The sequence below is a fragment of the Microcaecilia unicolor genome, chromosome 9 (genome assembly GCF_901765095.1).
Source record: "Microcaecilia unicolor chromosome 9, aMicUni1.1, whole genome shotgun sequence".
In the NCBI taxonomy this organism is placed as follows: Eukaryota; Metazoa; Chordata; class Amphibia; order Gymnophiona; family Siphonopidae; genus Microcaecilia; species Microcaecilia unicolor.
This window is the reverse complement of record NC_044039.1, coordinates 35200074-35227594: the sequence shown is the minus strand read 5'-3', so window position 1 is coordinate 35227594 and position 27521 is coordinate 35200074. Positions and strand designations below refer to the sequence as shown.

General features: G+C 44.3%; 1 protein-coding gene across 1 annotated transcript in view; it reads left to right on the top strand.

The window, feature by feature from the left end:
• ATP6V0A4 (ATPase H+ transporting V0 subunit a4) overlaps positions 1–27521 on the top strand; it is a 74878-nt gene that overhangs the window by 23947 nt on the left and 23410 nt on the right. The window contains exons 7-14 of the mRNA XM_030214719.1: positions 2230–2356; positions 4063–4145; positions 8926–9019; positions 12666–12878; positions 16069–16219; positions 18399–18538; positions 19885–20042; positions 25928–26021. Of these exons, the coding sequence (XP_030070579.1) occupies positions 2230–2356; positions 4063–4145; positions 8926–9019; positions 12666–12878; positions 16069–16219; positions 18399–18538; positions 19885–20042; positions 25928–26021 (1060 nt within the window). The remainder of the gene's footprint in view (positions 1–2229; positions 2357–4062; positions 4146–8925; positions 9020–12665; positions 12879–16068; positions 16220–18398; positions 18539–19884; positions 20043–25927; positions 26022–27521) is intronic.

Below are 27521 nucleotides of genomic sequence, written 5' to 3'. Positions count from 1 at the left end.
TCTGAGCTCCTGCCAAGCTCCAGTCCTACCTTGTCTCTGAGTTCCTGCCTTGCCAAGCTCCAGTCCTGCATTGTCTCTAGTCCTAGTCTTGTCTGTCTTGTTCCAGTCCTGTCCTGTCCGGTTTTGTCTGGGTCCAGTTCTTGCCTTGCCCTGTCTGGACCCAGTTCCTGCCATGTCTGCCTTGTCTTTCCTAGCCTTGTCCAGCCTTGTCTTGCCTAGCCTTGTCCTGTCTTGCCTAGTATTTTGCCTAGTGCTGTGCTTAGCCTGAGTGACTTATCTGCCATAGTCTGACCTGTCTACGGTCCTAGGGCTGACTGTTCCCTTGAACTGTGACATGTAGGAACACTGAAAAGTCTATTTCCTGATTGAGCCCCTTTGGGGTTAATGCATAAAATTTAAAGATAAACCATTCTATTTAATGTAACGCTCTGTCTATATCTCCTCCTCTCCACGAAATGGTCAGTTTCATTAAAACGAGTGTGTACAGCGACTGATAACAGGACAGGGTGCCAGGCAATGTGAGACCAGCGCGGGACAAGCGCTTTAGCTGGTGGGGGTTGGGGACCCCCACCAGCCAAACCGAGGGCCCCAGAGCCAATTTGGGGGTGCCCAGGCCCCCGTGGTCCCCCATAGCTACACCACTGATAAAAGCCAAACTATGATGACTTTAAAATGGAACAGTCTATAAGCACATATAATGAAGGCCAACATGTATCCCATACCTCCATTGCAGGAAAACATGTGCAGCCCCATCTAACCTCCCATCCCCTTAATCTGACCTGGTCTGGGATTTATCCAATGATATATAGTAGGGGTGGGCTGTCATTTGCAGCAGCATACAAAATGTCAGCGACATAATCCATGTTGCTGAGTGTCATGAGCAGAATGCATGCATGCAGACACTATCGGGAAAGAGGGTGCATTCTTCCAAAAAGGTATGCCTTCTTTGCAAACTGTTTGCAAAGAGATACACTCTTAATGACACTCCCATAACAACAAAATTTATTTACTTATTTGTTTATTGCATTTGTATCCCACATTATCCCACCTATTTGCAGGCTCAATGTGGCTTACATAGTTTTATAAACATTGTCATTACAGGATAACAGATACATTAATGACCAAGAAAGCTCTAATAAAATGAAAATTTCCATAAACAACATGGAAAAAATTTCCAGCTACCTACTCCTAATATATAATATCCGACAAAGTTATCAAACTGCCATTGTCAGGCTTTTTTTGAGGGGGTACTTGGGGGGTACTGAGTACCGGCACCTTTTCCATTGTCTGCTAAAATTGACCCATGGAACCCAAGCTTTAATGAAAGAGCTCAGGCTCTACACACCAGTTCTGTCTTGTCATAGATTCTATGACTGGTTGCAGGTGGCCTGGCTATTATGGGGTGGGTCCCTCAGTGATTACCCCACTCCTGAAGGGTGGCCTAGCATTTGAGTACCGGCACCTTTTTTGCTAGAAAAACAACACTGAGTATAAGTGTTCATTGTCTCCAAGCCAGAAATGTGTATGCCTAGTTCCTTGGTCTTTAATTTCATACCTGTGGAGCTAAAGGTTAATTTCAGAGGGCAGGGTACATTTATTTTATTGGTGAACACATGTACTTGCCATTATCGATATGAAAATTCAGCATACAGGTGCTACAAATGCTTCAGTATTCACCTGGAAAGAAATCCATAAAATAGAGGTCCAGACCCTGCTCTCACTTTCACACACATTATTAAATTAAAAAGTGTTATGGGAATGGCCTATTTTGATTTCCAGGTCAGAACTTCTTCCTGGAAGGGCAGCGTGGCTCTCTCAATGGAGAAAGCTCTAGTTATTATGAAAAAGTGCCACCTAAAGGCCAGGTGTAGGGTCCGTGATTTCAAACTTCTGGAAGGAGCCCTGCTACATGGTTGTGATGACTGAGTTAGGATGGGATATAGAACAGAAAAAAAAATTCCTCAGATCCTATGCCTGGTTTTAATTAATCTGGAAAATCAATGAAACAAGAGAAAACTACTGAGCCCAATAACTAGAGACTGCTGTGAAAGTTTTGGATTCCTATATTCACAAGCAGGGGAACATGCTCTGAGGAAATACTTGTGAAGCACAATCCTTGCTTCTATGACACTTATGAGACTTGACTCCTGCCCTTGTTCAGCACTCTCTTATGGATGGATAATGGGAACATATGGAAGATATTTATTATTCTCTGTGTTCTCTTCTCAGATTCACAGCTGGTGTGATTGGGAGGGAGAGGATGGCTTCCTTTGAGCGTTTATTGTGGAGAGTCTGTCGAGGAAACATTTACGTGAAGTACAGTGAGCTGGACACAGTTCTGGAGGACCCTGTAACGGTAGGTTTGCTATCCTGCCCAGGCTGCAGTTGACTCTACGAGGTTATCAATAGAAATAGAATAAAATAAAACAGAGAAAATAAAATAAAATAAGATATCTTTTTTATTGGACTAATACATTTTTTGATTACCCTTCGAAGGTAGCCCTTCTTCGTCAGATCAGAAATAAGCAAATTTTGTTAAGTAACAGCATATATAAGTGAAACGTCAAAGTATTTAAACTTAAGTAATCTACCGGGAAATATTCAGTAATAACAAGATAGGTGATTAAACAAAAAACATTGTTTGAAAGTCTCCATTCACTCGTCTACCACAATCCACTTATGGAACAACCCAAAACTTAAAATCAACGGAAATTGCTTTGCTTGGCCTAAATGGATAGAGGCTAAAATATGGTATTTACATCAACTCCTGGACAATCACAAATGGATACCTTTCCCAATGCTACAAACAACATACAATCTGCATAACCAATGCTACTACCAATGGTTACAATTAAAACATTGCATATCTACAAGCTTTAATATTAACCAATTAAGAGATGACCCTCCAAACCACCTTGCTCTATGCCACCAAATGTCTGTTGAAAAGAAAACGGCTTCCAAATGGTATAAAATCTTCCAAGAACACTCCTCTCACCCACCATCAGCATTGCAAAGCATCTGGAATAAAGAACTTAACTCTCCTCTAACAGTTAAACAATGGGAAAAAATATGGACTTTACTATATAAATCTTCAAAATCATCTGTATATACCCAATCTTACATAGAGTAATGTGGACACCTTATAAATTATCTAAATTATCTAAAGATTCCACTAACCATTGTTGGTCATGTAATAATCATATTGGAACATTGGATCACCTACTATATTATTGTCCTGTACTGGATGAATACTGGTCTCGTATAGGGGACTCCATTTCACATATCTTGGACACTATGATGTCTTTAACTTACAATATCATAATTACGGGCGAATTTGGCACTAGTAATATTTTAAAACCACAGGCAGCCAAATTATTACTTATACTGATACAAGTTGCTATAAAATTGATATGCCAGAATTGGAAAGACTTTACGAAACTATCTTATGATATGTGGTGGAATACAGTCTGTTTGAATGCTAAATACGAAAAAATAGCAGCAGAGAAATGCGGTTCCCTTACAGACTTCAATAAAACTTGATCTCCTGTGATTAATTATTCATCCAGTTAATATCAAGATCAAGAATGGGTACTATTTCTTCCAACACTCACTCCGCATGCATGCTCCACTAATCAGATTCTATAATGTCATATCACATATGGTTTTATACTCACTCGCATTATACCATATCAAAGGCTCTTGAGCTGTAGTTTATATTGTATCATACAAGCTTGAGTACATAATCTTAACATGTTAACTTATGTCATAATTGCTTATTTTACTTTGTGAAAATATCAATAAAAATAATTGAACTAAAAAAAACCTGAAAAAAGCAAAAACTCTAGGCAGAAAGCAAGTTCCCTTCTCTCTTAGCAGAAACAAACTGAGAGTAAACCAATGGCAAACTTATTTTGCATACACTCTTCAAGTATAACTTTGACTCCCTCTGCAGATTAATTTTAAGAGGAATTGTTTTCATGTTCAGAGTAGGTGAGATGCTTTCCCTTGGTATTTCTGTAAGTTTCATTCCAGACCTAAATTCTGTTTGTTGTTGATCTCCAGAAAGAAGAGGTGAAGAAGAATGTTTTCATTATATTCTATCAAGGAGACCAACTTAAACAGAAAGTCAAGAAGATTTGTGATGGGTAAGGAAGGAGATTCAAGTTCAATGAACATGGGTATTTTGAGTACAATTTCAAAGGCATTGATGTGAGTTACAACCTAAATATCTGGGTCAGTGGTTGTAAAGGTGGTGGGAAGTGAACTTTATTTGGCTAGAAAATTACTATTGGACCAATATTTAAACTCCTCACAGGTCTAAGTTCAGCAAATGGTGGCCAAATTTAGACGCTTAAAAAATATGTGCTGATCACCGGGATCCACGCCCAACTTTTAGGCATGAGGATTTACATTAACTGAAACCTGGTGTAAAATCCTTGCACCTAAATTAGATCCCCAAAATTCTGTAATACTGTGTGCATCTTTAGTGAACGCCCCTGACTCACGCATACCCCTCCCGTACCCACACCCCCTTTCCTGTTGTAGGCTTTGTAGAGTGGAGTGGAGGAGTGGCCTAGTGGTTAGAGCACCAGTCTTGCAATCCACAAATGGCCAGTTCCAATCCCACTGCTGCTCCTTGTGATCTTGGGCAAGTCACTTAACCCTCCATTGCCTCAGGTACAAACTTAAATTGTGAGCTCTTCTGGGACAGAAAAATATCCAGTGTTCCTGAATGTACCTCACCTTGAGCTACTACTGAAAAAGGTATGAGCAAATTCCAGATAAATAGAATAGCAAGATGCATGCATAAATCCAAACTGTTGCCAATTAATGGAAATAAATTATTATTAGCATCCAATTTTTGGCACTAATTGACTCATTCAATTTATTTGGATGTGCGCCCAAATTTTCACGAGCACCATTTATAGAATTGAGGGCTAGTCAGTGGTGCTGAGTATAGTCTGACGCTGAGCTTTGTGTACAGTGGTGATATTCAGTTACTCTCTGTATAGCTGAACAGTTTAATTTACGATGCCCTTTGGCTATCTGAAAAGGTGGCAAAATGCCTTGCTCGACCCTGGCTCTGCCCACTGAAGGGGGTAATTCTATAGAGTAGGCGCTAACATTTACATACGTGTGTAAGTGGCCTGTTATAAAATTCTCACCGGCATAAAAGTATGCATAGGAGATATGTGCAGGGGTGGAGTTTGCAAGTATGCATGTAGATCAGGGGTCTGAATCCAGGGGTCTGAATCCAGTCCTCGGGACAGCACCCAGCCAAAATGAATATGCATGAGATAGATCTGGATTCAGTGGAGGTAGTGCATGCAAATTTATCTCATGCATATTCATTTTGGCTATGTGTGTGCCGAGGATTGGGTTCAGAACCCCTGATGTAGATTATAAAATATGCTATAAAGATAAGTACCGGTAGATGCCACTGTTCCCTCTAAGCTGAGCTGGAGTCCTCCACCTATAGTCCTACATACAGTGGGGGAAATAAGTATTTGATCCCTTGCTGATTTTGTAAGTGTGCCCACTGACAAAGACATGAGCAGCCCATAATTGAAGGGTAGGTTATTGGTAACAGTGAGAGATAGCACATCACAAATTAAATCCGGAAAATCACATTGTGGAAAGTATATGAATTTATTTGCATTCTGCAGAGGGAAATAAGTATTTGATCCCCCACCAACCAGTAAGAGATCTGGCCCCTACAGACCAGGTAGATGCTCCAAATCAACTCGTTACCTGCATGACAGACAGCTGTCGGCAATGGTCACCTGTATGAAAGACACCTGTCCACAGACTCAGTGAATCAGTCAGACTCTAACCTCTACAAAATGGCCAAGAGCAAGGAGCTGTCTAAGGATGTCAGGGACAAGATCATACACCTGCACAAGGCTGGAATGGGCTACAAAACCATCAGTAAGACGCTGGGCGAGAAGGAGACAACTGTTGGTGCCATAGTAAGAAAATGGAAGAAGTACAAAATGACTGTCAATCGACAAAGATCTGGGGCTCCACGCAAAATCTCACCTCGTGGGGTATCCTTGATCATGAGGAAGGTTAGAAATCAGCCTACAACTACAAGGGGGGAACTTGTCAATGATCTCAAGGCAGCTGGGACCACTGTCACCACGAAAACCATTGGTAACACATTACGACATAACGGATTGCAATCCTGCAGTGCCCGCAAGGTCCCCCTGCTCCGGAAGGCACATGTGACGGCCCGTCTGAAGTTTGCCAGTGAACACCTGGATGATGCCGAGAGTGATTGGGAGAAGGTGCTGTGGTCAGATGAGACAAAAATTGAGCTCTTTGGCATGAACTCAACTCGCCGTGTTTGGAGGAAGAGAAATGCTGCCTATGACCCAAAGAACACCGTCCCCACTGTCAAGCATGGAGGTGGAAATGTTATGTTTTGGGGGTGTTTCTCTGCTAAGGGCACAGGACTACTTCACCGCATCAATGGGAGAATGGATGGGGCCATGTACCGTACAATTCTGAGTGACAACCTCCTTCCCTCCGCCAGGGTCTTAAAAATGGGTCGTGGCTGGGTCTTCCAGCACGACAATGACCCAAAACATACAGCCAAGGCAACAAAGGAGTGGCTCAGGAAGAAGCACATTAGGGTCATGGAGTGGCCTAGCCAGTCACCAGACCTTAATCCCATTGAAAACTTATGGAGGGAGCTGAAGCTGCGAGTTGCCAAGCGACAGCCCAGAACTCTTAATGATTTAGAGATGATCTGCAAAGAGGAGTGGACCAAAATTCCTCCTGACATGTGTGCAAACCTCATCATCAACTACAGAAGACGTCTGACCGCTGTGCTTGCCAACAAGGGTTTTGCCACCAAGTATTAGGTCTTGTTTGCCAGAGGGATCAAATACTTATTTCCCTCTGCAGAATGCAAATAAATTCATATACTTTCCACAATGTGATTTTCCGGATTTAATTTGTGATGTGCTATCTCTCACTGTTACCAATAACCTACCCTTCAATTATGGGCTGCTCATGTCTTTGTCAGTGGGCAAACTTACAAAATCAGCAAGGGATCAAATACTTATTTCCCCCACTGTAAGTACGTAAGTATTGCCGTACTGGGACAGACCGAAAGTCCATCAAGCCCAGCATCCTGTTTCCAACAGTAGCCAATCCAGGTCACAAGTACCTGGCAAGATCCCAAAAACAGTACAATACATTTTATGCTGCTTATTCTAGAAATAAGCAGTGGATTTTCTCCAAGTCCATTTTAGGAGAAAATCCACTGCTTATTTCTTTAGGAAGCCTTCCAAACCTTTTTTTAAACCCTGCTAATCTAACCACTTTTACTAGATTCTCTGACAACAAATTCCAGAGTTTAATTACACATTGAGTGAAGAAATATTTTCTCTGATTCATTTAATTTATGACATTGTAGCTTCATTGTGTGCCCCCTAGTCCTAGTATTTTTGGAGAGAGTAAACAAGCGATCCACGCGTACCCATTCCACTCCACTTATTATATTATAGACCTCCTATTATATCTCCCCTCAGCCGTCTTTTCTCCAAGCTGAAGCGCCCTAGCCGCTTTAGCCATTCCTCATAGGGAAGTCGTCCCAGCCCCTTTATCATTTCCGTTGCCCTTCTCTGGGAGGTGCTGTTTCACTATTACATTTTAAATAGTGAGCAACAGGCAAGCTCTGCAGGACTCCAAGAAACCTGCCTGTTCCTAGCGATTGAAAACACAATATTGAGGCACCCCCCCCCCCCCCCCACTGGCAACAATGCAGTTGGAGAACTTCCACTCGGCTTAGAGGAAATAGTACCAGGCACCTACTTATTGATATAACATTGGCATAAAATAGGTGCCTGAAAACTGGCTTACATTAGGCACCCTGTTATAAAATTATCCTCAATTTGTGCAAACAAGCAATTTGCAAATAAATCAGTGAGTAGAATGGCCAGGGCCTGATTTGCTTAGGCTTATTTTTCCATACTGTGTCTAAGTTGAGAAAAAACCTTGGGGCCGATATTCAGACTGTGGGAGTTAGAACGGCTAACTCCCGGGGTTAGCACTGAGCCTGGATATTCAATGCCGGGTCATTTCCTGTGACTGGCATTGAATCTCCAGTTTATTTTTGGCCGGTTTAAAGATAACCGGCTAAGTCAGACTTAGCCGGCTATCTTGAAACTGGCCAAAGATATGTTACGGATTCACAGGGCCAAATATGGCTGCTAATCTGGTTTTACAAATCGTCGGATAGCTGGTTATATCAACCGATAGAGGAGTCCTTTTACTAAGGTGTGCCAAAAAATGTCCTGCGTTGTTGTAAACTCGTGTATTTTATATTTACTGCATTTGTATCCCACATTTTCCCACCTATTTGCAGGCTCAATGTGGCTTACAGAGTTTTGTTATGTCATAGGACTCACGCAGGTCCATTTTTCAGCGCACCTGTAAAAAAGACCTTCTTTTTTGGCTGAAAATGGACCTGAGACCTTACTGCCACCCATTCACTTAGCGGTAAGGTCTCACGCATTAACCAGGAGGTAATCGTCAGCTCGCGTACAATGTTGATTATCGCCCGGTTAGCACCGCACGCCGGACGAGTGTACAAAATGAAATTACCGCCCGGGCCATGCGGTAGCTGGGCGGTAGTTCTGAATTGGTGCGCATTGGGTGCATGTAGGCGCCTACTTGGCTTAGTAAAAGAGCCCTTCAACCAGCTATGCTTACTGGGGATATTGCTATTCCCCTTTGAATATCTGCAGATATCTGGTTAAGTGCTATTTAATCTGTCAGCAGCTATTCTAGCTGGTTAAATAGCACAATATTGGGGGAGGCGGGTTGTATAGAAGACCCTGGGTATTTTCACAGTAGAGCTCAGCATTCCAGAGCATACAACCCAACTGATCTGAATTCCAATCTTACCCCTGATAGATTTCGTGCTACAGTTTACCCATGTCCTGAGTCCGCCACTGAACGACGTGAGATGGCTGCAGGAGTGAACACAAGGATAGAAGATTTAAATACAGTAAGGAGAATAACTCTTACTTCACACCAATGAAGAGGGGGAATTGATATAATGCAGAAGATGATAATTACAATCAGAACCTTGTGATGTCAAAAAATGAATGCTAAAAACAGTTGCTTTACAGCATCAGCTGGAGGGAATAAACTTATACATTTCAGAATATACAGAGACTAAAATCTATAGTCATATTGGTCCTGGAGATGTGAGATTTTAAGGGAGTAATTCTATAATGTAGATGCTAACATTTACACACCAGTTATGTGTGGAAATATTTATAACTAGTAAAAAAGGCCCGTTTCTCACACAAATGAAATGGGCGCTAGCAAGGTTATCCTCCGAGTTCCAGCTTGGCTCCCTCCCTCCCCTCTCTCATCCGAGTTCCAGGCCCCCTTCCTCTCCTATGAGTTCCAGGCCTCCCTCCCTCTCTCTCCTCCAAATTCCAGGCCCCCTCCTTCAAGTTCCAGGCCCCCTCCCTCCCTCTCTCTCCTCCTAGTTCCAGGCCCCCCTCCCTCCCCCTCTCCTCCGAGCTTCAGGCCCCCCTCTCCTCCGAGTTTCAGGCCCCTTCCCTCCCCCTCCCCGTCCCTCTGAGTTCCTGGTCCTCCTCTCCTCCGAGTTTCAGCCTGGCCCCCTCCCTCCCCCTCTCATCCGAGTTCCAGGCCCCCCTCCCTCTTCTCTGAGTTCCAGGCCTCCCTCTCCTCCGAGTTCCAGGCCTCCCTCCCCCCTCTCTCTCCTCTGAGTTCCAGGCCCCCCTCTCTCTCCTCCGATTTACTGGCCCTCCTCTCCTCCAAGTTCCAGCCTGGCCCCCTCCTTCCCCCCCTCATCTGAGTTCCAGGCCCCCTCCCTCTCCTCTGAGTTCCAGGTCCCCCTCTCCTCCGAGTTCAAGGCCCCCCTCTCTCTCCCTCTCCTCCAAATTCCAGGTCCCCCTCCCTCCCTCTCCTCCAAGTGCTAGTCTGACCTGCGCTGGCTGCCCTCTTCTCCCAGTCCTCCGCCTGCCCGTCGCCTTTCTGCGTACCGCCCAGAATTTAAAAGTTCTTACCTTGGGGTCCGGCGGCAGCAGTGAAAGGTGAGCAGGCTCGGCGCGTCAGCCTACCTTCCCTTCTCTCTCAGCTCTGCCTCTGGTCCTGCCCTTGCGGAAACAGGAAATGAGGGCGGGACCAGAGGCAGAGCTGAGAGAGAAGGGAAGGCAGGCTGAAGCGCTAAGCCTGCTTGCCTTTCACTGCTGCCACCGGACCCCGAGGTAAGAACTTTTAAATTCTGGGCGGCACGCAGGAAGGCAAGAAGCAGGCAAAAGACTGAGAGAAGAGGGCGGGCAGCGTAGGCCGGGCTAGCACTCGGAGGAGAGGGAGGGGGGTCTGGAACTCGGAGGAGGGAAGGATTGGGGCCTGGAACTCGGAGGAGAGGGGAGACCTGGAACTCGGAAGAAAGAGGGGAGGGAGGGGGCAATTCTCCCGCGATTCTCTCCTCCCCTCGATTTGTACCTGAACATTTTCTGGCTGGCGCTGGCTTCCCTTCCCTCTCACTGTTCCACCCTCTAACATCATTACGTTTTGACGCGAGAGCAGGGCAATGAGTGGTTATGGATGTTACGAACCCAGGCATCCAGTCGTAGAACGTTGGAGGTACAAATTATTATATAGGATACTTACTAGTGGATATGTGTGTATGTGTGCATTTATGCATAGGGAGAGTGTCTGGGTGGAACGTGAGAGAGGTGCACACTTATTTGTGTAACTTACAAACATTGTATGCATATCACGAGAACTTAACTACACATACTTATACCAGCTCTATGGCTGCTGTAAAGTGCTTGCACCTAAATTAAACACTTGTTAAACTAGTGTTCTATAAAGCAAAGTAGACATGTATGCTCCTTTAGAGAACAGCTCTGGCTAGGTGCCCCCTGGTGTCCAGTTATAGAATTACCCCCTTTGTGAAGTAGTTTTTGAGCTGGCATAGTTCCTCTCTTCAGGTTCTTGTGCAAGTTCAAAAATTGATATCCTATTTGCTTTTCTAGTTAATTTGTGACCTATGACACCTTATTTCCTACGGTGCTCATTTTCCAAGCACATAGACTTACATAGTGGTCCTTTTATTAAGGTGAGCTGAAAAATGGCCTGCAGTAGTGTAGACGCATGTTTTGGGCGCGCGCAGAATTATTTTGTAGCGCACCTACAAAAAATGCCTTATTTTTGCCACAAACGGGCATGCGGCAAAATGAAAATTGCCACGTGTCCATTTTGGGTCTGAGACCTTATCGCCAGCCATGGACCTAGCAGTAAAGAATCTGGGCGTTAATGACCTACACATGCCAAATGCCACTTGGCGCGTGTCCGTTACGTGTGCCTGTCTGTTACGTGATGTTATGGGATAGCAAAATTATCAGAAGAACTGTACAAGCCATTTTATGGGTTTACAATGCACGTGAGATGTGACTGTCGACTACAGAAGATTCCACAGGAACAAAGTTAGAGTGAACTGTTGTAATTTTTCAATTGAGTCATCATACTTACGCCAGCTTCAGGAGCGTTTTGCAGTGCATAAGGACACAGATGAACAACGGGAAGCGGTAACGCTGTAAAAAAAGACACGACCACTACTAACTTTTTATGAGCATAATTTTGGGTGTGGTGGTGACAGCATTAGACTTTTGACTGGTAATGCCAGCATGATGTGATGTAACCCAAATATTTAGCTGTCTGCTGAAGATATTTATCAGCATTTGTACAAGAATTTGTGTATGTTGAGAATGAGTAGTGTGGTTTGATGAGTAATTTTAAGTAGTAGGACACATTTATATATATGGTACGATAAGAGGATTAATAACTAATTTTGCAATGATATATAGCTGTGTTTAATAATTACATTTTAGATAAATTCTACACCTATATTGGAATAGCTTTAACCCTATGTTTCAGATATTGTGTAATTTTTAAGAATGACCACAAGTTAATGGCAACATGGCCATTAAAATAAAAAATAGAGGGTCCATTTTACTAAGCCACCTGAGGTGCCTACGCACACCCCACGTGCGCCAAATTGGAGTTACCGCCCGGTTACCATGTGGCCCTTGTGGTAATTTCAATTTTGGTGCACGTCCGCTACGCGCGTCTAAAAATATTTTTTATTTTCTGGCATGTGGCAGCTACGCGCTTCAAGTGGCATTTGACGTGCGTAGACCATTACTGCCCGGTTACTGCGTGAGACCTTACTGCTAGATCAATGGCTTGCAGTAAGGTCTCAGACCCAAAATAGATGCGCAGCCATTTTCATTTTGCAGCACATCCATTTTTGGCTAAGAAAAAAAGGCATTTTTTTGGTTGGTGCGCTAAAACATAATTCTGCGAGCGCCCAAAACATGCATCTACACTACCGCAGGCCATTTTTCAGTGCACCTTAGTAAAAGGACCGCAGAGAATTGGCAATGTTACGGCTGAGGTAAAAATAGCAAATGGGAAAGACCTGTGTAAGGGTGCGCTAGGGTCACTTTTTGCTGTATCTTCGTAAAAGGACGCCTAAGTTTGTACCTGAGTTTTTGATTTGAATGCTATAGTGCTCTACACCATATTTTGACTAATCCCATTTATATTTCTCCCCATGGCCCACATTTCTCTGACATTATCGATATTTTAAAACTTTACCCTTGCAGGTAATAACGCAAACAGAGACACACCGCCAGCGGGTGTTGTATGAGGCAGCTCAGAATCTATTCAGCTGGGGTGTTAAAGTGAAGAAGATGAAAGCTGTATATCACATCCTGAATGCTTGTAACATTGACGTTACACAGCAGTGTGTGATTGCTGAGATCTGGTGTCCAGTGGCCGATACGGACCGCATCAAGAAGGCACTCCATCAGGGTATGGTAAGTGCCCAGAGGCGCAGAGATAATGAAGCAATAAAAAAATAGATGTTCACAGTGGAAGGGGGAGGATTCCTAGTCATTGCTCAAGGATGACCATTTGTTTAAAGCAGGGGCGTAGCCAGACCTTGTGGTGGGAGGGGGGCCAAAGCCCAAGGTGGGGGCACATTTTAGTCTGCCGCCCCGCTGCCTTGCCCCTCCACCTCGCCACTCCTCCCCATCGCCTCGCCGCTCCCCCTGCAAATACCATTGCTAGCAGGGGTCCCCAACCTCCGCCAGCCAAAGCCTTCTTCAGCCCTTGTCTCCGGCACGCCGCGTTCCCTGCCCTGTGCTCTTTCTTCCTCCTGATGTCCTGCGCATGCTCCTTTAAGTGAAACAGAGCATGCTCAGTTTCACTTAAAGGAATGTGCAGGATGCCAGGAGGAAGAAAGAGCACAGGGCAGGGAACACGGCTTGCCAGAGACAAGCGCTGAAGAAGGCTTTGGCTGGCGGGGGTTGGGGACCCCCGCCAGCAAAACCAGGTGCCTGGATGAAATTTTTTTGGGGGCCCAGGCCCCCGTGGCCCAACCTAGCTGTGCCAGTGGTTTAAATTTAATCCTGCTATTCAGCAAACTTAATTTTTAACACACAGCTTATCCATCTATAAATCGCGTCTAAAAAAAATCGGTGCTAAATCCCCCACTTAAGTGCTTTCTATAAGCTGCACCTAAAGTTAGGCACGGTTTATAGAATAGCGCTTAAGTGCAGGGATTGGGCATAAATTTAGACGCTCCCATTTGTACCAGTGAAAACATGGTGCAAATGCCCCTGCCTAAATTTATGAGCGGAACCCCTTGTTCGATAATTGCACACGTAACTGGAATTCACGCCCATGCTCTGCCCTGATACACCCATTTCCATGCCCATTTTCCAGGATGCACGGTAAATGTAGGCATGGATCGCGCACCTAAATTTAAACACATACATGTAAAGCCTTAAATTCCGTTTTATTCAAGAAATACGTACTGCCGAAATCTTTGCAAAACCGTTCTCTCAACAAGACACTTTAAATATGCTTAACGTCAAACCGAATGTTCCCTTCTCTGTAACTATGCAGCGGACACGAACAGTCGTACATGCGACCTAAATATCAGACTTTGAAAAATGAATACAGAACCAGTTTTTCTCTTCGTTTTTCAACGTCTGATATTTTTGAACAAGAACTTTTCTACCCCATATGCAGGCACATATTGTGCCGAAACATAGCTGTGTCGGGCAGTGGCGTTCCTAGGCTGGCTGACACCCGAGGCAGATCGCCAATGTGCCCCCCCCCGGGTGTAGCGCGGCCCCTCCGGTGAAATTACACCCCTCCCGGGTGCAGCGCGACCCCCCGGGTGCATTTTTACCTGCTGGGGGGGGGGGGGTGCCGCGCGCCTGTTGGCCAAGTCCGCTCGTTCCCTGCTGCTCCTTCTGCCCCGGAACAGGAAGTAACCTGTTCCGCGCAGAGGAAGCAGCAGGGAGGGAACGAGCAGACTCGGCTAACAGGTGCGTGGCACCCCCCCCCCCCCCAGCGGCGTGCACCCGGGGCGGACCCGCCCCCCCCCCCCCCCCCCCCGGTACACCACTGGTGTCGGGTTTCTCTTGTTTTCAGCCGCTGGGTATAATAAAAGATTATCTGGTTCCTATTTTCATTGACTGGCTCCACTTTTTTTTCTTGGACTTTTGGTTTGCTCCATTCTTGGAGGTTTTTTTCTTCCCCTTTTCTATTGATAATTGCTTGTTAAAATCCAATTGACATTGCTGATTAGCTATTTAACCAATTAAGTTACATGCACTGTCATAAAATACGCTTTGATTTCAGTGCAGAAATTAAGGCATGATATATCGGATGATCTGCTTGTTTGATCAACTTTCTGACTTGCGCAATAAAAATGATTTTTAACATAAGGCGCGATATATAGAATCCTGAGGTTAGTGTGGATCCTAAAGGTACCTAACTTTGGGTGCCATTAATTGAATTCAACCCTGTGAGTAGAAGTTTACCTAGACTACGCAGAGCTGTTCTGGGGGCAGAATTGGGGAGGGGTTTGAAAATTCAAGCCTATTCCCCGGATTCTATAAACGATGACTAAAGCTGCATGCACAAATCAACGCACGTTGCCAATTTGCATGTGCAACTTAACTTAGCTAATTATTGGTGTTAATTGACCTTAATTAGGATTCATGCACAGATCATATTCTATAATGATCTGTATGTAAATTCTAACACGTGTAAATTTGGGGGGGGGGGGGCATGGCTAGGGGGTATTTTGGGGATATTCCAAAATTTTACACATGTAAATACAGATTTCAGCTGAACTGTGCTTAATTTAAGTGCCAGTATTTACACCAGCATTTAGCAGATGTAATTGTCAGTGTCTAAAGTTAAGCACAGTTTATGCCCTGGCCTAAGCGCTGATCTACAAAGGATGTGTACCCTTTATAGAATAGCACTCCAGGGCCGCCGAGAGGGGGGGGCAGGGGGGACAAAATTCCCCGGGCCCGGGGTCAGGCCACCGGCGCTGCAGTTCCCGGTCTCACCTGCCTGCCTCCTTGGCTCCGGGCCCCTGCATTCGAAGTGGCAGTCACAGATCGCCTCCCTTCAGGCCTTCCCTCCCTGTGTCCCGCCCTCGGGAAAACCGGAAGTTATATCAGACGAGGGCGGGAAACAGGGAGGGAAGGCCAGAAGAGAGGCGATCTGTGACTGCTGCCTTGAATGCACGGAGCCCGGAGCCGTGGAGGCAGGCAGGTGAGACTGTGGACTGCAGCGGGGGGGGGGGGGGGGGGGGAGCGATGGGGGAGGGCAGCGGTGGGGGGGCGGGGCGGGGCGGCCTTGCCTGGGGCCCGGCCTAGTCTCTTGGCGGCCCTGTAGCACTCAGCAGGTAAAATTTTCAACGCCAGTTTTTAGGTGCCACTTATAGAATTTACTCCTATGTGTGTGAATTTTAATCTTGAAAATGTGCACATGCCGAAAAGCAGACGTTAATGTGTGTGCATAGTTTCCCTGGCTAATTTCAAAGCAGAAGTGCACATTTGATTTGACTATTTAGTCAGGTCCACACAGAGAAAACTACGTGCATATTTGCTGATGGTGCTACTTGAACACCTTAATGCATGGGTAGCTTAGATCAAACCTTGATCTCCTTATTTAGTTGTCATATTTCCATCTTTGCAGGAGCGAAGTGGTTCTACCATCAGCCCCATCATGACTGAGATACAGACTAAGATGGCTCCGCCCACTTTCAACAGAGTCAATAGGTTCACTGCAGGCTTTCAAAACATTGTGGATGCCTATGGAGTGGGGAATTACAGGGAGATGAATCCAAGTAAGCTCATTCTGTGTCCTGTAATAGAAACAATCAAAATACCAGTAGAAGGCCTATTAGAGCCTTATTGAGATAATATGTTCTTTTAGAAGTGGGAGTAATTGAAGGAGTGGAGTTGTGCAGGGGCGTAGCCAGACAACAGATTTTGGGTGGGCCTAGACAAGAAGTGGGTGGGCACCAAGTGTTCTCTCTCCCCCACCACCACCAAAAAAATATCTCAGCTGGTGGGAAAACACTTCTTGTCACCTTGGCAGTCTGCAGCAGGCATGCGTTGAAAACTGAGCATGCACAGGTGCCGGTATCATGGACTGTAGCATTTTCGTTACCATCTGGGGGAAGTCTTCAGCTGGCGGAGCTTGGGATCCCCACCAGCTACTGCTAAACGTGTGTTACTGTTGAGTGGGCCTGAGCCCTAAGTGGGTGGGCCAGGCCCACCTGTGGCTACACCACTGGAATTGTGTACACAGTACATTCCTGATTTCACTGAGTAGGGTACATAGGCACTCCCATGGAATCACTAGATGAGTTGAAGTCACGGAGATGTGAAGGGAGAGGCAATATTTGCTACTTCCTATATTGTAGAGCAGGAGTTTGCCTTCTGTCTCAAGGTGGCATATAGGACAAGAGAGCCCCTGTGTCTTTGGGGCAAATGAGTTGGTGGCATGATCTATGGAGAGATTCTGCATCTGCAAACAGAGAAGGGCATTCATCCAAGGCCAATGGATATAAGAACCAGTGCAAGATGCTGCAGGTATTCAAAGAGTTTGTTGAAGATCCATAAATAGTGAAAGTCTGAGGGACAAGGAGACACCCGGAGACTTGGAAGCCCTAAGTACTGCATTTGAATAAATTATTATATATATGTTTTTGAGTGTCTAAAAGGACAGATTTTTGTAGTATTTCTAGAAATGGAATTGTTTTGTACCCGCTTCCAATTTGCCACAGTAAACTTTCATTTTTTTGGAAAAGCATCCTTGGCATGGAGATTGTTTTATTTTGCATAACTAAGCTACAGATCTTCTTACGTGAATATTTTGCCCATATAGAAGAACTCCCAGGACTGCAGCAAACTGCCTGAAGATGGTCCCTTCTTCAAAAAATGGACGCTGAAATAGTTGTATCAAGAATTTTTAGTTATCATGTTATCACACACTTATAGCTGCAAGAACAGAAGCAAAACCTCTGCACCAACACAACAAGTAGCAAAACAAAGCAGAGATAGTCCATTGAAGAAGAAACCACAAGTTTATTAACTCATTTGCGACTGAACTTGTGGTTTTCTTCTTCTCTGGACTATCTCTGCTTTGTTTTGCTACTTATCACACACTTATAAACCATCTTCCTTAACAGAAGTTTAACTCAAACTGTTTTCAACAAACCAACAGTACAACAAATAAGTCAATGTCATAATCATAATCAATACATCAATAATAAAAAAGCAAACATAAACTAATAAAAATACACATTCATCAATACAAACAGTATTATGTTAACAAACTAGAAACATAACTGAAACCAGCTCCACTAAAGAAGGACAAGCTACTAACTCAGGGATCCTTTTACTAAGGTGCGCTGAAAAATGGCCTGCGGTAGTGTAGGCGCATGTTTTGGGTGCGCACAGAAACATTTTTCAGCACACCTGTAAAAAAAATGCCTTTTAAAGATTTTGACCGAAAATGGATATGCAGCAAAATGAAAATTGGTGAGGAACTCTAGCCATTGACCTAGCGGTAAAGTCTCACACGGTAACCAGGTGGTAATGATCTACATGCGTCAAATGCCACTTGGCGTACATCTGATATGCGCATCCGAAAATAAAAATTATTTTTTGGACATACGCTAAAAATGAAATTACCACAAGAGCCATGCGGTAGTCAGGTGGTAACTTCATTTTGGTGCATGTTGGGCGCACATAGATGCTTACAGGGTTTAGTAAAAGGGCCCCTCAGTTGGTCAAACAAGGAAAGAAACAACTCAAACTTGTTCTGAATAACTGCATTTTCCATTAGAATGTAAGCAGTAGCCAAAACTGAAAAAGAAATCCTACTGTAATCAAATTTGGCCTATGTATAACTTTCTTTCTTTATTTACTACATTTATATTATATCCCGCCTTTAACTGTAGTCTAATTAAATGAAAATAAATTTGTCCTTTCTTTCCCTTTTTCATTTTAACTCAGCCCCTTACACTATAATCACATTTCCCTTCCTGTTTGCGGTAATGTTTGGTGATTGTGGCCATGGACTGGTTATGCTGGGATTCGCACTCTGGATGGTCAATAATGAGGAAAAGCTTCTAACACAGAAAAGCACCAATGAGGTGAGTTATTCACCTGCCTTAATTTCCTTAGACAAAATGTGTTTCTATGAGAACTTCAGGTCAAGATTTTATTTTATTTTATTTTTGTTACATTTGTACCCCGCACTTTCCCACTCATGGCAGGCTCAATGCGGCTTACATATCACAGGGAGGGGCATAATCGAACGCGAACGCCTATCTCCATGGGCGTCTATCTCCGAGAACGGGTACGTGAAGGGGTGGGAAAAACCGTATTTTCGAAAAAGATGGGCATCCATCTTTTTTTTTCGATAATACGGTTTGTTCCGGGCAAATGCATCGGATTTGTGCGGATTTGAGCTGGGCGGTATCGTTTTTCAGCGATAATGGAAACTAAAGGCGCCCAGCTCAAAAACGAACAAATCCAAGGCATTTGGTCATGGGAGGGGCCAGGATTCGTAGTGCACTGGTCCCCCTCACATGCCAGGACACCAACCGGGCACCCTAGGGGGCACATGTAACAAGTAAAAAAAAAAAAAAGTAAAATACCTCCCAAGTCCATAGCTGCCTTCCCTTGGGTGCTGAACCCCACAAATCCCCCCCCAAAACCCACTGCCCACAACTCTACACCATTACCATAGCCCTTATAGGTGAAGGGGGCACCTACATGTGGGTACAGTGGGTTTTGGGGGGATTTGTAGCGCTCCATTTACCACCACAAGTGTAACAGGTAGGGGGGGATGGGCCTGGGTCCACCTGCCTGAAGTCCACTGCACCCACTAACAACTGCTCCAGGGACCTGCATACTTTTGTGATGGAGCTGGGTATGGCATTTGAGGCTGGCATACAGGCTGGGAAAAAAGTTTTTAAAGTTGGGTTTTTTGGTGGGAGGGGGTTAGTGACCAGAATGGTCAAACCCGATTCCTTCCAGTGGTCATCTGGTCATTTAGGGCACTTTTTTGGGGCTTGTTCGTGAAAAAAAGGGTCCAAAAAAGTGACCTAAATTCACGCTAAAAACACCTTTGTTTTTTCGATTATCGCCCAAAGGCGCCTATCTCTGCTCAGTCGATAAACACGCCCCAGTCCCGCCTTCACCACGCCTCTGACATGCCCCGTCAACTTTACCCGTTTCCGCGACAAATTGCAGTTGGAAACGCCCAAAATCGGCTTTCGATTATACCGATTTGGGCGCCCACGGGAGAAAGACGCCCATCTCCAGATTTGGGTCGAAATATAGGCGTTTTTCTCTTTCGAAAATGAGCTGGAGGGTGTCCTAATCTTACCATTCTTCCTACTCTACTGGTTACATTAAATTTGATATCCATTGACTTTGGTGCATGTGTTAAATTCATAACGCATCATTCATCCCTGGGGTTTTCCTTTGGCAGATTTGGAACACCTTCTTCAGTGGCCGCTACCTGATTCTTCTGATGAGCATATTCTCTATTTACACGGGCTTTATCTACAATGACTGTTTCTCTAAAGCTTTAAACATCTTTGGCTCTTCTTGGAGTGTCCGGTCAATGTTCAGAAATGGCAATTGGACGTAAGTAGTAAATGCTATGAAATGAACTACAACACAACTTGAATTTTGGCCTTATTCTTCATATTTCATCCTAGATTCAATCTTTCTGTTAAAAAAAAAAAAGTGATACAGGGTGTCAGACATTTTTTAGAAATCAAGATATATAGTTTGACTCCCCACCCACTCCTAGTGTGACTCTTTCTCAAGCACAGTACTATCTTCATACCTCCTCATGACTACCAGTGCCAAATCTTGTCCAGACTCTTATGGCATTCCACTGGTGACCTTTTTCCATTTGGAAAACTGACCATTTAGTCCTGCTGTCTGTTTCCTGTCTTTTAGCTCGTATCAAACACAGTGCCACTTGTTTTTTTCTTGGACGTTATTCCTGCAATAATGCAGAACTTTACGATGCATCCTTGTAAGAGAAGGCGATGGAACAAAAAGTAGGCAGATGAGCCCTTGTTTTGCGTAGTAGGGATATGCATTGGGGTTAGAGAAGTAGTTAGTGACCTGGAGAAGCCAGTCATTTCTCCCACTGACACTCTGTGTGACCTTAGGCAAGTCACATAATCCTTCATTGCATCAGGTACTAGACTGTCAGCCAGTTCGGGTATGGTAATAACTCATGGACCTGAATATATAGCTGACCTTGAGCTTGGATTTGGAAATGGTGAGTAATAAATCTAAATCCGATCACGTGAAGGGTAATTCTACAACCTGGCACCCACATTTATTATGTTTATTTCATATGATTGATATACCGCTAGGGCCTGACATAGGCATAAAGTGGTTTACATTATATAAAACAAATGTGGGAAGGAGGAGGGTAAGTAACCTTTGCTGATTAGGGGAATTTTAAGCAGTACCAGAGAAGAGATGGGTTTTGAGGGCTTGCTTGAATCTAGGGAGGGATGTCTGATGTTTGATATGCAATGGTAGGTCATTCCACAGTTTGGGGCCTAAGCAACAAAAGGAGGAGTCATGGGTAGAGGACAACAGTACTGTGGAGGGAGGTGGCAGAGTGAGCAAATTATTGTCCGCTTAGCGAAGACAATGGAAGGGAGTGTAGGGAATGAGGAGGTTGTTGAGATAGGCAGGAGCAGATGGGAATCTTGACTTGTATACCAGCAAGAGAATTTTGTATTTGATGCATGATGAAGCCAATGTTCTGCACGGAGGAGTGGGGTAACATGGTTGATGTGCGTTATGAAGGAGCTAATGGTGGTTGACTGGACCAGTTGCAGACGATTCAGGGAGTGAAGGGGTAGACCAGCATAAAGGGGGTTGCAGTAATCGAGGTGTAAGATGGCCAGGCCGAGAATAATGGGACGTCACGTAGAAGAGTGGCAGAGAGAATGGGACGTACTGAGAGGACACACCCCTTGCATCTGTAAGTTTACAGAATACTGGCACCTTTGTGAATAAGTAAACACTTACATGCAATAAATGGCAGCAAAGTGACTAAGCGATTAAGGGTGTACTTAAGTGGTATAGGCAGGGCTTTTTTTGAGGGGGTACTGAGTACCGGCACCTTTTCCATTGTCTGCTAAAATTGACCCATAAGCCCCAAGTTTTAATGAAAGAGTTCAGCCTCTACACACCAATTCTGCCTTGTCATAGATTCTGTGACTGGTTGCAGGGGCCTGGACAATGTGGGGTGGATCCCTCAGTGAAGGGTGGCCTGGCATTTGAGTACTGGCACCTTTTTCAATAGAAAAAACACACTGGGTATAGGGCTAGAATCTATAAATGGTGCCTAAAATAGCTTTGACCCTCCCATTTCTGTGCTCCCTTTTTTGGGCCGTGAGTAAGTTTTAGGCTAGGCTCCCATGCCTAAATTTACGCGTGTTAGTCCCAATTAAATCTAATTAGTGCCAATATTTGCTTGTTAAAAAGCCAATTATGAAGGGTTATAAGAAACAAGGCCCTTTGCAGTAGGTCGTGTTATTAAGCTACTGCCTCATAAGAAAGGAGGTTGGTTGTTCTGATGAGACTTTCTTATTATCAAATGCCCTGAACAGCATATCATACATGATGTTGCATCCTACAAAGATGGTTCTCGTTAATAAACTTAAGGGGGGAGGTGGGTAAGGGGAGGGAGGTAGGAGGGGGGGATAAAACATTAACAATTATCGGGTGACTTGAGTTATAACATTGATTATTTGTATTGGTCTCCTTTCATTGCATATTCTGTACAAGCTCTGTTGCTAATAATAAAAAAGATTTAAGCATAAGAAGCCAATTATTGGCACTAATGGACTCACTATGCTATTAAATTGCACACACAAATTTATTTATTTATGACATTTATATCCCACAATATTCCCGCCCATGGACAGGCTCAATGTGGCGTACAGTAGTTAATAAGCAAACAACAACAATATCAATAGTACAAAGTACGATAGACAAGGGCACAGGTGGGAGAGAGAAAGAACTGATGAGGAAAAGGAAGAGAGGGTAGGTGATAAGTCATCACAGAGTGAGCTGCGGGCTAAAAGGGTGTGGCTCCTGTAGGGCTCGTGGGATATGCTCTGCCAAAAAGGAAGGTCTTGAGGCTCTTCTTGAAGGTCGGGTGGTCTGAAGTGAATTTGATCTCTCGTGGCAGCCCATTCCACAGTTGAGTGCTGAGATAAGGGAAAAAAGAGCCATAGATGGCCTTATATTTGAGGCCACTGGGATCAGGGTAATGGAGATTGAGGTACGAGCGGGCCGATCTTTGGGAGTTCCTGGGCAGCAGGTCAACGAGAGCGTCCATATAGGAAGGGGCATCTCCATAGATGATTTTGTGCACCAATGCGCAGGTCTTGAACGTGATGCGGTCCTTCACAGGAAGCCAGTGCAGCCTTTCACGTAACGGTCTCGAGCTTTCAAATCTAGATTTGCCGAAGATGAGTTGGGCGGCTGTATTCTGAGCCATTTGCAATTTTTTTAGGATCATACCTGTGCATCCCCCGTAGATACTATTGCAGTAGTCAAGACGGCTAATCACAAGGGACTGGACTAAAGTGCGGAACACGCCTTGAGGGAAGTATGTCTTGATATGCTTAAGTCTCCAGAGTGAGTAGAACATTTGCTTGACTGTAGAGTTCACTTGCTGCTCTAATGACAAAGTTCGGTCAACCAGGACTCCCAAGATTTTTAGGGATATCGAGATAGGTAGGACGAGCTCAGGAGTAATTAGTGTAGGAGGCCAGAGTTTGTAATAAGGAGAGGAGAGGATCAAGCAGTACATTTTCTTGGTGCGCCTGAAATTGTGCATACAATTTTTGGCAACTTTTATAGAATCAGGGAGATAGTGTGTAAATACAAATGAAGCATCCACATGGGTAGAGCAAGGTGGGACATAGGTGTGTCTCCCACTTACATATGCAAATTACAGAATTCCATAAGTGACATGCACTCTTGCTGCATTTATGTAACTGCACTATGGCTGGTGTATCTGCATCTGCATAAATATTAGGTGTATCAATCCTGGTTGTTCTAGTATTTATAATGGAATCTGGCACCTAAATGCCATTATAGAAAAGATTCTCACCGTGTGGCATCGGGGTTCCTAAAAGGGGGGCACCCAGTTATAGAATTGCCACCTTCTTATTTATTTATTGCATTTGTATCCCACATTTTCCCACCTATTTGCAGGCTCAATGTGGATTACAGTATTCCGCTCTGGTTATCGCCACAGCGGAGTAAAGATACAATTAATAATTACATAAGAACATGAGTAACATAATGGGATAAAGCATTAGGTATAACAAGATCAAAAATGTAATAACAGTTAATGCAGTAATGTGCTAAGGTTCAAATGATGGATCATTGCGGTATGTCTTATTGAAGAGATAGGTCTTCAGTGATCTCCGAAAGTTGATTAAGTCGCTCATTTTTTTCACATCAAGTGGTAATGCATTCCAAAGCTGCGTTCCTATGTAGGAAAAATTAGATGCATGTGTTAGTATATAGTTTAGGCCTTTGCAACTGGGGAAGTGAAGATTTAGAAATGTGCGTAAAGATCTTTTGGTGTTCCTGGGTGGTAAGTCAATAAGGTCTGACATGTAGACCGGGGCATCTCCATAGATAATTTTATGAATCAGGGTGCAGACCTTGAACTTAATACGTTCCTAAGTGGGAGCCAGTGCAGTTTTTCTCTTAGGGGTGTGGCACTCTCGTGCCTGAAATGACTCAAAAAGCCACAAAATGTTTGTTTCTGCCATTTAGCACATGCTAAAACATTTTTACTATGAGCTTAACTACAGTACACCAGATAAATTGACAGCCACGTAAGAAAATGAGAAACAAAACAAAACATGAAGGGGCTGATATTCAGCCCTCAGCGGTGAGTGGTAGATAACCTGCTCCTAGCCATGAGCTGAGTTAACCCTGAATATTCAAAGCCAGGACAAACGCAACTTTGAATATCCGGCTCTGTGCATTAACCTGGAAGTTAACCAGGCACCAACTGATATGCAGACCAGTGCCTGGTTAACTTGGCGCATAAAGGGGTCCTTTTACTAAGGTGCGCTGAAAAATGGCCTGTGGTAGTGTAGGCACGTGTTTTGGCCACGCGCAGAATCATTTTTCAGCATACCTGTAAAAAATGCCTTTTTTTTGGCCAAAAATGGGCATGCAACAAAATGAAAATTTTGGGTCTGAGACCTTACAGCCAGCCACTGACTTAGTGGTAAGGTCTCACGCATTAACCGGGTGGTAATGGTCAACGCGCATTCAAATGCCAATTACTGCCCAAGCGTCAGAAAATAAAAATATTTTCCAGCACGCGTGAGTGCACACATGTAAAAAATGACATTACTGCCCGGGCCATGCGGTAGCTGGGCAGTAACTTGGAATCGATGCACGTTGGGTGCACGTAGGCGCTTATGTAGCTTAGTAAAAGAGTCCCGCAGTTAGGACAGCTGTTTTACTGTCCTAACTTTTTGTGGTTACTTACCCCCTTTGTGCCAGCATTGCTGTACCAGCAGCCGCTAGTGCGGTTTTGTAAACAGGGGAGTTAGCGGACTAAAAATCCCTGCTGGAGGGGGAATTCTATATATGGCGTCTAAAGTTGTGCATGCGAATTTGGCAGTGCAGTGAAATTGCACGCTCAACTTAATTGATTTACAAGCTAATCAGCGCCAATAATTGGCCAATAACAAGCAATTATTGGCAGTAATTGGCACTAATTAGAATTTATGCATACAACTTTCTAAGCGTATTCTTTAAAGTGGTATATGTAAATTCAAATGCCTGGATCTCAAATGGAGGCGCGGCCATGGGAGGGGCATGGGCAGATCATGGGCATTCCCCTAATATTAATATAGAATACGCCCAATCTGCACCTAAATTAGGTGTGGGCATTTACACCAGGTTTTAGCTGGCAAAAATGGCCATGCCTAAATTTTAGTCAAGGGGACGGTGCTACGTGTATTGTATAAACTGCGCCTAACTTAGACGAGGTTTATAGAATAGCGCTAATTGTATTTTTGTTTTCTGTGCCGATTTTTTTGGCACATGTATAGAATTTTCCCCTAACTGGCTAAGTCGCCACTGCACCCTAACCGTCCCTGTTAGGGGGATGGACAGTCAGCAGCGTTAAGTGTCTGTGAATATCAGGTGTCAGCTCACTCAGCAGGGTTTAACTGGGCAGAGTTTTGTTAGGTAAGGGTTTTTAGGGTTAAAATGAAAGGCTTATCTAGTTAACTCCCCAAATTACCCAGACAACCCCTTTGCACATTGACTGCAGTAGATAAAACCAGCCCAAGAGATCAAATATTTTTGACAACTTTTAATACTCACCACTTTCTTTCTAGGTAAATATATTTGCAGAGCTCCATTACAGGGGGTTGTACTTTTTGCCCATTTTATATGGCCTTGAATTTTAAACTTGTATATTTTTTTCATTGTGCTTTCAGTGACACATTGGTTGAGGAGTCTACAGTGCTGCAACTTAATCCAGCCATTCTTGGAGTGTATTCTGGAAATCCTTACCCTTTTGGAATTGATCCGGTAATGACATCCAGTGCAGGTGATATCTTTTTATTTACACTGTGAGAAGAAACAGAATAAAGATGGAGGAGTTATCTTATGGACCCTTCAGATCCTGAAGTAGAATGGTGGATCCTACACAAACAATACTTGAAGCCAGTAATTAAAATATGATTTCACACTTGTTTTCCGTGGCATGAATAGGTTATCATGGTGCTGGGAGCATAAATGAAAAGTAGAACTTTTTTTTAATTCAACTCGTTATGACTTTGGGATCAATTTTGAAAATAAAGACTCATTGGTAACTGAGGTTTTTATGTTTTAGGTGGATTTTCTGCTAAATTTAGGAACATGTTTTCCACTGAACATTTCCTAACTTTAGTTCTGGATTTCATTTGCTTTGATACAAGAGTCTATTAACTAAAATGTGCAAAACTGGTGCAATACATGAAAATTTCCTCTGGTATCCCATGCTACTTTTATATATGTTCTTATGCTTGGGAACATCACAATGTCCTGACTGCAGGAGAGCAGAATACAATAAGTTGTGCGCATTTAGGCAGGGCCAGCTCAAGACTCTCCCCCATTGCATAGCTTCTGATGCCTCTCCCCCCCGCCCATGAGTTCGACATCTCTTCCCCCCAGTCTAGTTTCCCTTTCCCCTTCCCAATTGGCCTGGCACTGCTCCCTCACCTCTCTCACTCCCCCACGGTCCTGTAAATTTTATGTCAGTCACCAGCGGCAGCAGCAGCAGCAAGCAGGGGGGCGTACTGGTGACTCACAGCTGATGACATCATCACCCACCTCACCCACCTATTGGTCAAATTTGGAGCCAGAATGAGGCTTGAGATGTACCAAGCCTCATTCCAACACCAAATATGACCAATAGGAGATGGAGATGGAAACAGCTCCAAAAAACACAACCCGCAAGCACCCGCAGACAACTTATTAAAGGAACCCAATTGTGCAGGAAACCAGCGGAGTTAATATCTTTGACAGATTGCCTTTGGCTGGCCCTAGGTCTTCCCTCTCTGTGTCCCACCCACATGAAATTGCATCAGAAGAGGCAGGACACAGCAGAGGGAACAGTCAGGGGTTGGCTGAAGGCAGCCTGCCATGCTGCTTCTCCTGCCGGCAACTGACACAAACTTTACAGGACCGGCGCGGGGGAGTGAAAGAAGTGAGGGAGCAGTACCGAATCAGGGGAGGGGAGGGGAAGATGAAAGGGGAGAGACTGGATTGGGGGGGGGGGGGGGGAGGAAGGGGGAAGAAAATGCTTAACCTGTACACCAGGTGAGGTCAGAGGCTGGGTACTTTGGTGCCCTTAATCGCCGGCGTCCTGCGCCAGCGCCTCACCTAATCAAGTGGTTAAACTGGCCCTGCATTTAGGCTCCACACACACTGCCAGTGCCCGATGTTAAGTGTGCTGATACTGGGATACACTTGCATTCTATAATGGAACTGCATGCCCCATAGCTTTATGGAATAAACTCCTACTGCACGTCCTCAGGGCGCCTAAAT